The sequence below is a fragment of the Lonchura striata genome, chromosome Z (genome assembly GCF_050655825.1).
Source record: "Lonchura striata isolate lonStrDom1 chromosome Z, ASM5065582v1, whole genome shotgun sequence".
In the NCBI taxonomy this organism is placed as follows: Eukaryota; Metazoa; Chordata; class Aves; order Passeriformes; family Estrildidae; genus Lonchura; species Lonchura striata.
Window position 1 is genome coordinate 10,305,402 of NC_140740.1, and position 11,645 is coordinate 10,317,046.

Sequence of the window (11,645 nt, forward strand, 5' to 3'; positions counted from 1 at the left end):
TCAAAGTCCTGCCAGAAATTAGGGTCTCTTCTGTATTTCTGTATAGGCTGTTATAGGCTGCACTCTGCACTTTGACGCACACGACGCAGACCTCTCGAGGACTTCTAGACCTGTACATCATTCCCTTTGGTAGAATTCTCTAACTAGAACTGACTGGAGTTCAACGAGCCAGCTTTGGAGTGGGTATGCCTCTAATTCACTGAGTCCTTTTCATTCCCTTTTCAAATGTAAGGCAGTTTTCTTCAACACACTGAAGGGAATGCAAACTCTTCAGGTCACAACACTGGGATTTCTTTTCTCATTTGTCCTTGTGGATTTAAAAAGAAAATCTAGGAATAGAGGCATGCAGGCACCAGCAGGACACATTACAGAGCCATCTCAAAAAATGTTGGCAAAGCTGTGGAGGGAACAAGGGTTCATTCCGGCCAGAAGCCAAACAAATTGTTTGGGTATGTGCTTCCAACAAAATATACAACACCTCCTCATTTGACTGAAAACTGTGCTGGCCTTAGCTGTATTTTCAGCATTCAGTCCATGTGCTAGGCACAGATGAGTGACATGCTCAAGAGATGATCTTTAAGCTCAGGGAAAAAGGCAAATCAGCTGTTGCAAAAAAATTCTTTCATTGTATCTTGAAATGGAAAGGAGCAAAAAGTGAACTTTATGTCATATAAAAGGTTTTGTGTAACTTAGGTTTGTATTGTATCACGTGATCTAATTTTTGTATTACTCCACTAAATCAGACTTCCTGTGTAACATCAACTCTCTCTACTGCAGTTGAGTGGATCAGTGGTATAAGTTATTCTCATTGAGGTCATGAAATTAAAATAAATGTCTCCCTAATTTTCCAGCCAGCACAGGGGGAATGGATGTGTGATTTAGCCAAATGCAGGGCATAAATTCCAGATAACTAGAAAAGAATTTCAAAGAGAGTAATGGGCTTCAGCTGGTTTCAACCATTTTCTCAGCTGGCCTGCCTTCCCAGAGACTGTATAAATTAAGGTTTTTTCATATAATTTGATGTAAGAAATCAAAAATCTTGCTTTCTTGGCATTAGATCAAAAGGAACAAACAAAGTAGAGGTTTTGAAATGCTGTTTAGTGTAAATGTGTTGAATTCCAAATGGGATGTCTTTTCCTTTATTATCAATACAAAATGTTAATGGTGCCAGGTAAATCCCTCAGACAACTGTCATCATTCCTTTCTGGTGATATGTATAGAGATTGTTTTAGGGGTGCAAAGCAGGTAACATGTACTGGTACATAGCAACAAACAAGATTGGTCTCTGCACTCCCTTGGGTATGGAAAAGTTATTTCCGTATTACATTCCTTAAAATGCACCTCTGGCTTTAGACAACTCATAGAATCAAAGAATGTCCTGAATTTGAAGGGACCCACAAAGACCACTGAGTCCAATAAATTCACTGTTCTACACAGGCCCCAAGAGTCATACCATGTGTCTGAGAAAGTTGTCCAAATAATTCTTGAGCTCTGTCAGGCTTGGTGTTGCAACCATGAACCTGGGGAGCCTGTTCCAGTGCCCAGCCACTCTCTGATGGAAGGACATTTTTCCCGATATCTAGCCAAAACCTCCCCTGACACAGCGTCAGGCCATTGTCACTGGTCAACTCAGAGAGAAAAGATCCGTGCTTGCAACTCTGCTTTTCCTCATGAGGAAGTTGTAGACTGCAATGAGGTATCCCCTCACTCTCCTCCTCTCTAGGATGAAGAGATCAAGTGACCTTAGTCTCTCCTCATAATGCTTCCTCTTAAGGCTTTTCACCATCTTCATGGACAGTCTTTGATAGCTAATGTCCTTCCTATCTTATGGTGCCCAAAACTATCCCCAGGACTCAAGGTGAGGTTGGCCCATTACAGGGCAGAGTGGGATAAACCCTTCCACTGCCTTGCTGGCAATGCTGTCCTGGTGCTTCCCGGGACATGGCTGGCCCTCCTCTTCTCTGGAAGGCACTTGGCAACGTCTGCCGGAGGTCCTTGTGGTCTGCCCTTCTGCTTCTGCCGACTGCCGGGTCTTGCAGGCGGGACAATGGATCTCATTGGTGGGATGGAGTGGCCCAGAATGGTGTTGCGGGCCGTAGCATGAGGTACGGGATAGGTTTCCAACCATCCTGTGGTGGCTTCTACCATGGTGAGCACATAGCGCTTGCCGTGGCGTGTCTGGGGCAGTGTGATATAGTCAATCTGCCAGGCCTCCCCATACTTGTACTTGGACCACCGCCCACCATACCAGAGGGGCTTCACCCGCTTGGCCTGTTTGATGGCAGCACACGTCTCACAGTCATGGATCACCTGAGAAATACTGTCCATGGTTAGATCCACCCCTCGGTCTCGTGCCCACTTAAAAGTGGCATCTCTACCCTGATGGCCTGAGGCATCATGGGCCCATCGTGCTAAGAACAATTCCCCCTTGTATTGCCAATCCAAGTCTATCTTTGACACCCCTATCTTTGCAGCCTGATCTACCTGCTGGTTGTTTTGCTGCTCCTTATTGGCTCTGCTCTTGGGAACATGGGCATCTACATGGCGAACTTTTACAGGTAGCTTCTCTACCCTGGTAGCAATGTCTTTCCACTCATCAGCAGCCCAGATTGGTTTTCCTCTACGTTGCCAATTAGCTTTTTTCCACCTCTCCAGCCACCCCCACAGAGCATTGGCTACCATCCATGAATCAGTGTAGAGGTAGAGCTTCGGCCACTTCTCCCTTTCAGCAATGTCCAGGGCCAGTTGAATGACTTTGAGTTCAGCGAGTTGACTTGATCCACCCTCCCCTTCAGTAGCTTCTGCAACCCGTCGTGTGGGACTCCATACGGCTGCTTTCCATTTTCGTTTCATTCCCACAATGCGGCAAGATCCATCAGTGAAAAGGGCGTAATGTGTTTCTTCTGCTGGCAGTTGGTTATATGGTGGCGCTTCTTCAGCATGTGTCACTTCTTCTTCCTCTTCATCAGTGAGACCAAAGTTTTCACCTTCAGGCCAGTTCGTAATTATCTCCAAAATCCCAGGGCGATTCAGTTTTCCCATCCGGGCGCGCTGCGTGATAAGGGCAATCCATTTGCTCCACGTGGCATTGGTGGCATGGTGAGTAGAGGGAACCTTTGCTTTGAACATCCACCCCAGCACCGGCAGTCGGGGTGCCAGGAGGAGTTGTGCTTCTGTACCGATCACCTCTGAGGCAGCTTGGACTCCTTCATAGGCTGCTAAAATTTCCTTCTCTGTTGGAGTATAGTTGGCTTCAGATCCTCTATAGCTCCGACTCCAAAATCCCAGTGGTCGGCCTCGAGTCTCATCAGGCACCTTCTGCCAAAGGCTCCAGGACAAACCATGGCTCCCGGCTGCAGAGTAGAGCACATTCTTCACATCTGGTCCCGTCCTGACTGGGCCAAGGGCTACCGCATGAGCGATCTCCTGCTTGATCTGGGTGAAGGCTTGCTGCTGTTCAGGGCCCCAGTGGAAAGTGTTCTTCTTGCGGGTAACCAGGTAGAGAGGGCTCACTATCTGGCTATACTCGGGAATGTGCATTCTCCAGAAACCTATGGCACCTAGGAAAGCTTGTGTTTCCTTCTTGTTGGTTGGTGGAGACATCGCTGTGATCTTGTTGATGATATCTGTAGGAATCTGACGCCGTCCATCTTGCCACTTCACTCCCAGGAACTGGATCTCTCGAGCAGGTCCCTTGACTTTGGTCTTCTTGATGGCAAAACCAGCTTTCAGGAGAATCTGGATGATTTTCTCGCCTTTCTCAAACACCTCTGCTGCTGTGTTCCCCCACACAATGATATCATCGATATACTGTAGATGTTCTGGAGCTTCACCCTTTTCTAGTGCAGTCTGGATCAGTCCATGGCAGATGGTGGGGCTGTGTTTCCACCCCTGGGGCAGTCGGTTCCAGGTGTACTGCACGCCCCTCCAGGTGAAAGCAAACTGAGGCCTGCATTCTGCTGCCAGAGGAATGGAGAAAAACGCATTGGCAATATCAATGGTGGCATACCACTTCGCTGCCTTGGACTCCAGCTCGTACTGGAGTTCCAGCATATCCGGCACAGCAGCACTCAGCGGTGGAGTCACTTCATTCAATGCACGGTAGTCCACTGTCAATCTCCATTGTCCTTCAGATTTGCGCACAGGCCAGATGGGGCTGTTGAAAGGTGAGTGGGTTTTGCTGACCACCCCTTGGCTCTCCAGCTCCCGAATCATTTTGTGGATGGGGATCACGGCATCTCGATTCGTTCGGTACTGCCGGCGGTGCACTGTCGAGGTGGCAGTTGGTACTCGTTGCTCTTCTACCTTCAAGAGTCCTACTGCAGATGGGTTTTCTGATAGTCCAGGTAAGCTGTTCAATTGCTTGATGCCCTCTGTCTCTACAGCTGCTATCCCAAATGCCCACCTGAGTCCCTTTGGGTCTTTGAAATACCCACTTCGGAGGAAGTCTATGCCTAAAATACATGGGGCGTCTGGGCCAGTCACAATGGACTGTTTCTTCCACTCATTTCCAGTCAGGCTGATCTCAGCTTCCACTGAAGTAAAGTCCTGTGATCCCCCTGTCACACCAGCAATAGAAACATGTTCTGCCCTCACATATTTTGATGGGATTAATGTGCACTGTGCACCAGTGTCGACCAAAGCTTTATATACTTGTGGTTCTGATGTGCCAGGCCAACGAATCCACACAGTCCAAAAAATACGGTTTTCCCTTGCCTCTACCTGGCTAGAGGCAGGGCCCCTCTAAGCATGGTTATCCTTCTTTCCTGGGGCATATGTCTTGGAGGTTCCTTCAAGGGGATCGAAAATATCGTCATCATCATCATATACGGCAGTTTGATTATGGGTTACTGGAGCTGCTTCCCTTTTGGTGAAACTTCCTTTTGGAGTCTTGCCTCCCTTCAATTCACGCACCCGTTGTGCCAGAGCACCATCCCATTTCCTCATATTTTCTCCACAATCGCGCAGGAAGAACCACAGCTCAGCTCGTGAGATGTATCTTCTTTCCCCATCTGGGGAACGTCTGTGTTGGGTACCAGGACCTCTGATCTGTATTGCTGAGACTTGGAGAAAACCCTCTTTCATCTCCTCCCTGAGTTTCTTATGACTCTCCTCTATCTTGTTTTCTAGTTTCTGCAGATGTGTTTCCACTGCTGCAATTCTGGCATGGGTTGGGCCATGTACAGCATCTGCATATGCTCGGAGCTTCTTTGCCATATCGAGCACAGTCTCCTCACCGTCATCTCGCTTCATTATTGCTACAGCAGAAGCGTATTCATGTGGCCCAAGTCTTACAAGTTTTTGCCACATCACAGATGTACACAGTACCAAGTCTGGATTTACAGTATCTACATCATCCGAGAAGACAATCTCTGCCACTGCCATTTCCCTCAAGCGTTGAATTCCTTGTTCTATAGTCTTCCACTGGGTTTGCTGCATATACAGATCATCTGCACACAGGTATCTTTGTGCTACACTTTCCAAAACCCGTGCCCAGAGGCTGCGAGGGTTAGCCCCCCTCATCATTCCTTGATCAATGACAGGATCATGTGACAGGGATCCCAGATGTCTCGCTTCACTACCATCCAGAATTGTAGCCTCCCCTGCAGCATCCCAAAGACGGACCAACCAACTAATTATAGACTCATCAGGTCGTCGAGTGTAATCCTTTCTTAGGCCACGAAGGTCCTTCAGGGAATAGGACTCAGTAGTGGCTTCTGATCCTGCCTCAGTTGCCCTAACTCCGGCTTTTGTGTCAGTAGTTAGCTTTGAGGGTCCTTCTCCTGGATCATCATCATCAGTCCCTGGCCGGTCAGTTTTACTTTTCTTCTTTCCTGCAGCGACTGCCAGTGGTTTAGGTTCACTGTCTGTTTTAGCTACAGCCTGAGTAACTGGGGTGTTGTCTGCAGCCTGAGTGACTGGGATAGCTGCTGGTTTATCTCCCTGCCCCCCTGCCTCTGTCTGCTGGCCTACAGTATCTAGCAGTGTGCGATAAGCATAGGCCAGGGCCCAGCTTATTGCAATGAGCTTTTCCTCCTTAGAGTCATTGTGGCACTTCTCTTTCAGGTATTTCCTCACCTCAGCTGGATTCTGAATTTGTTCACGTGGAAAATCCCACTCTACAGGGTCAGAAAATTCCTTCAGGGTCTGGCCCATATTTTCCCATTCCCCACACCACTCAGAATTTTCCACACCTGGGTGAGGGGTTTCATCAGCTCCTCTGGACATCTCAGCCTTCACTCTAGAGAAACTGCAGGCTGTATAAAGGAAGTTTACCAGAATAAATACTAGAAAGATGGTCTCTTTAACATTCAGGGGAAACTGAACATTCTCAAAAAGTGACATAACAGATTCAAAAAAGAAGAAGGAAAGGAGAGGCTGGAAAACCTCATGCCCTGCTCCTCCTCTAACAAACCGGGTGCAATTACTAATAAACCCCCAGAACATACTAATGGAACTAGGATGCAGGGTAGGATGAAAAAACCATAAACTATACATATCTTGAGCAGACTCCAGTATCTTTACAAGCGCCTTATAAATCACTACCACCAAGACCAGCCCAATAGCTATTTTAATCTGTGTTCTTCTACTGCAAAAAGTACATGTAAGGGACAAGAGTCCTAGTGACCAGAAAAGTACTAAAACCTCAAAAAAGCCTAGAGACCAGAACCACATGAAGGCCTCCACAACAAGAGACATTATGAATTTAAGCAACATGGCTACTGACTGCTTTAACCCACTACAAAATAAGCACAACCAACATCCAATCAATCAAGGAAAGGAAAAAAAAGGTTTTTTCCACTGTTTTCTTTTTTTTTTTTTTTTTTTGAGCCCCAGTAGTTGGGCGCCAATTAATGTATTTGTCCTGGTTCAGGGCAAATTTGGGAAAAAACTCCAAAAGGGTTCTTTCGGGAAAGCAGATTCAATTGGCCCCTCCCCCAACGAGTTCGGGAAAGATACCTCTTTGGAGAAAAACGTGGAGAAAACCTGTTTATTAAACTAGCAAACTTAGACAATATTAAACAACAAAACTTCTTGCCACTCCAAGAGAGACAATCTCAGAAAGATCCCCCAGGTTGCTGCTGGGCTCACTCAGTCTCTGCTCAGTCCCTCCGGTGCTGGAAATGCCGCGGCCCAGGCCCGGCCCGCTGGGCCACCGGTGTTGCTGCTGCTGTTCTCCTGGTGTTCAGTCCAGAGCGGGTCCAGAGAAAGGGAAAAAAACCACAGTCCAGGGAACTTTGCCTCAGCTAGCTAAAACTAACTAAACTAAGGAAAAAAAAACCAATGGAGAGCTCCGTCTCGTTGTCCGTCTGGACGCAGACAACTCAGTCCAGGAGCAGGAATGTGGAGGAGTGAGTGCAGTTCTTGAAAACAAACTCCGTGCTTCTTCCCCCCCCTCCTTCCCTCCTGGAACAAGTCTTAAAGGTGTAGAACTAATTATTCAACATGAACAGGGCAGACGATTGGGGATAAAGGCATCATACAGTCAACCCAGGACAGTGTTGTAACCATGAACCTGGGGAGCCTGTTCCAGTGCCCAGCCACTCTCTGATGGAAGGACATTTTTCCCGATATCTAGCCAAAACCTCCCCTGACACAGCGTCAGGCCATTGTCACTGGTCAACTCAGAGAGAAAAGATCCGTGCTTGCAACTCTGCTTTTCCTCATGAGGAAGTTGTAGACTGCAATGAGGTATCCCCTCACTCTCCTTCTCTCTAGGATGAAGAGATCAAGTGACCTTAGTCTCTCCTCATAATGCTTCCTCTTAAGGCTTTTCACCATCTTCATGGACAGTCTTTGATAGCTAATGTCCTTCCTATCTTATGGTGCCCAAAACTATCCCCAGGACTCAAGGTGAGGTTGGCCCATTACAGGGCAGAGTGGGATAAACCCTTCCACTGCCTTGCTGACAATGCTGTCCTGGTGCTTCCCGGGACATGGCTGGCCCTCCTCTTCTCTGGAAGGCACTTGGCAACGTCTGCCAGAGGTCCTTGTGGTCTGCCCTTCTGCTTCTGCCGACTGCCGGGTCTTGCAGGCGGGACAATGGATCTCATTGGTGGGATGGAGTGGTGCAGCATTAGATTTGATATCAGAGCATGGGGCCGTCCTGCAATCTGCTTGAAGTTTCCCAACTGCTGCTGGTGCCACTTCTGTCTTGCAGGCCATTGCTGGTTGGTTGGATGGTTCTGCTGATTCTGAAAGAAATGTCTTTTGGGACAGTCCTTGAAAAAATGTCCAGGTTCACCACAGTTCAAACTCTGGCTAGAGTCCTGGTTTGCTGCAACAGCATAGATGCTGGACATCCCTTCAGCCACCCCCTTGGCAACAGCTAAAGCAACAGTATCTCCGTTGGAAGTGTGTTTGGTGCATGCTTCAGCTAGCTGCTCGATGGTTGGTTTGGAGAGCCCTTTGTCCTCAGGGAAAAGAAAATCCCTGTTCTCAAGACCTTCAGCCCCAGGGGAGGAGAACATGTGGAAGACTGTTGTCCCAAAATGAAAAACTGTTACTCTTTAGTCCTTGGCAGAGCATCCTTAGAACAGACTTAGTCCATACAGAGTAGTGAGGATGCTGTAGACAGGAAGAAGAGGTCACGATAGCAGATTTTCTCTGAGCAGTGCCAGGTGTAACATAAAACACAAGAAGTCTCAACTATGTTTCCTACGGGATCTGTATTACAAGAGTGACTCCTCTCTCCCCTGCTAAACTGAAAATTAATTATTTGAAAGGTAGTAACTTAATTAAGTGTAGTAGATGGGGACAGGTGAACGGAAGATTTCGGGATGTGACGGAAAGAAAGACCCCCATCCCCCTCTCACCCTGCAACATGTTATCCGTTACCCCAAAGAATGTAACCACACCTAACCCAGTAGTTTTCCACTCCTGACTAACCCTGGAGACCCTACCAACCCCTCCTGACGTAGCAGAGTCCCCCAAGACTATTTAAACCCATAAGATAAGATAAGAAAGGCTTTCGACCGTCCACCACATTGGTGTCCTGCGTGTGTCGTTAGCCCGAGTGGCCCAGGGGAGACTGGGCTGCCGTGCTGTTCCTTGCGACCAGGTCGCCGTTGTCTTCCATGAAGACAACAATTAAGAGTCCAAGTTTTGTCTCACTGTGTTTTGTTAAAAATTAGGTAAAGGAAAGAAGAGTGGTTTAGAAAGTTTTCATTTTGAATTCTGTGTGTGTCTTCTACTATAGTTGTAAGTTAATAAAGTTCTTTTTCCTCTATTTCTAAGCTCAACCCTACTCTACTCTGTTTCTGGTCACATCTCACAGTACTCATTTAAGAAAAATATATTTTCTTGGCTGCACTGGCATTGTGGCAGCCTCAAACCATGACAGGGAAGTAGAGAGTTTAGGGCTACCTTGGTGCATCCAGTGGGTCCACCCTTCTTTGATAGGCTGTTTGCCGTACTTAGGCTGCTAATACCAAGCATGGTTCAGATGTAAAATGGGCTTGAATTTCTCAAAAAAATGTGTGGAAAGAGTATAGCTCCATGAAGCTATTCTGGTAGCTTATCAGAAGTGGTAGTTTGTCAGCATTTTTCCAGTAAAATGAGCCAAGAGAGTGCAGGAGTGAGAATGGCCTGCTTTAGTGAGTGACGCCATGTGCAGGAGTAGAGTGAACAGAGGAAGATGAGGAGGGTGTGGTGGTGCCTCTGTCTTCAGGGAAGAAGAAGATCTTTGTTCTCTAGACCCCCGGCACCAGGGGAGGAGAAAATGGGGGAGACTGTTGTCCCAAACTGAGAAACTGTTGTTCTTTGGTACTCGGTGAAGAATCCATAAAGGAGCCCTATGAGCACTTTAGGTCCATGGAGGGTGCTGAGAGCAGTGTGCGTGGAAGGAGGATGTGACAGTGGCAGATTTTCTCCAGGCAGTGCCATGTGTGACATGGAAACATGGGAGGTTTCAACTGGGTTTCCTGTGGAAGACTCTGGTAGAAGAGAGACACCTCCCTCCCTGGATGAACTGAGAATTGATTATCTGAGGGGTGGGGACTTTGTCAGGAATTCAGGGTTTATCTCACTGTGTTTTGTTGGAAATTGGGTGGGGGGAGAAGGAATGTTCTGGAAGCTTTTAATTTTATTATCATTCATTTTATTACAGCTCTAGGTTAAAAAAGTTATTTTCTTAATTTTCTAAAGTGACAAGACCTTATGGTCCCAAGATTTTGTAAATCAAATTCTTAAACATTGAGCCTGCTCTGATCTATTTCTGGTCACATCTCACAGTATGACCAGAAACAGAGAAAAATATATTTTTGAATATATTCAAAATATAAAAATATATTTTAAAAAAATATATTTTCATGGGTGCACTGGCATTGCACCAGCATCAAACCATGACAGTATATATATATAGGTGTGCATATATATAGAGAGAGGTATGTATCTATAGATATATATAGATATTAAATATATATATATCATTATATAGACATATATAGATATATATGTACCGTTTTTCCATTAAAACCCAGCAAAAGAAGAAAATATAGAAAAAGAGGAAACCCACTCATGCAATACTCTTCTATGTCCAGCAAAGGTGAGCCATGCACTATAGGGCTGTGCTCGGTGTGAGCCGGGCTATCTCTCGCTGCTGCCCTTGCCTAGTCGATGCTTCCTTCCTGCTCCAGTGATCCTTCTGACTATTCAAATGGCACCTGGACCATAATCACAGCCCTCTTCACCACCTCAGTCTGGAGGCAGTCATTGTATCTGAGGAATGCCACAGCATCAGCTGTGGGACCGTGTGTCTCATGTCCACGGCTCTTAGTCCCTGCTGTGGTGGGTGACACATCCCTAGTGGGTTCCACATTCTGCTGATCCATAGGCTGCTGGCTGGATCCCTGGATCTCAGGCGTAGCCTTGTCTAGGACATCTCTCCTGGTACACTCTGCTGTGTCCAGAAGAGCCTTGCCATCAGCTGTTGGGTGCTTCTTCTCCTTCTTTACTGAGCTGGAAGTGGCTGTGGATATTAAGGGAAGAGCCTTCGATCCTTTCCGGACCGGCCTCAGCCAGCTCTGTCGAGCCGGGGTTTTGATGCGTGTAGATGCAGGAAGGCTTTTGGCACGTCCTGCAGGTTTTTCTGCTGTTGTTGATCCCTCTGCCCTTCCTTGCTGGTCCTGCTTCTCCTCTGAGTATTCAAATGGTTTCTGGACCATAAGCACAGCCTTCTTAACCACTTCCGTCAGGACATAGTCGTGGTAGTCCAGGAACACCAGACCACCGTCTGTTTGACGGTGCACACTATGTCCTGGTCTCTTTGTCATTTCTACTGGGGCTGGGGCATACTGGGCTGTGTCCACAAGAACCTGGCCATAGGCTCTGGGGCTCTTTGGGACATGTGTCTGCCTCCCTGCCTCTGCTGCTGTGGCTTTTGCTCTGATCTCTTTGTCTCTCATTTCCTCCTCCTCCCACTGCTGTGGTTCTTCCAAGGATCTCTGGACTACAGGCATGGCCTTCTTAACGACTTCAGTACGTATGCAGTCAGCTGCATTCGAGAAGACTGGCACATCAGCTGTGGGACTGTGTGTCTCATGTCCATGCCTCTTAGTCCCTGCTGTGGGGGGTGACACATCCCTACCTGGTTCCACAGTCTGCTGATCCATAGACTTCTGGCTGGATCCCTGGATCTCAGGTGT

The 11,645-nt window shown here is 47.3% G+C and overlaps 1 protein-coding gene across 1 annotated transcript; it reads right to left on the reverse strand.

Annotated features, from left to right (window-relative positions):
• Positions 1-4,034: 4,034 nt before the first annotated feature.
• On the reverse strand, positions 4,035-7,697 carry LOC146763618 (uncharacterized). Its single transcript, XM_085567303.1, has one exon. The coding sequence runs from the start codon at positions 6,715-6,717 to the stop codon at positions 4,744-4,746; it is 1,974 nt and encodes a 657-aa protein (XP_085423429.1). The 5' UTR covers positions 6,718-7,697; the 3' UTR covers positions 4,035-4,743.
• Positions 7,698-11,645: the final 3,948 nt, after the last annotated feature.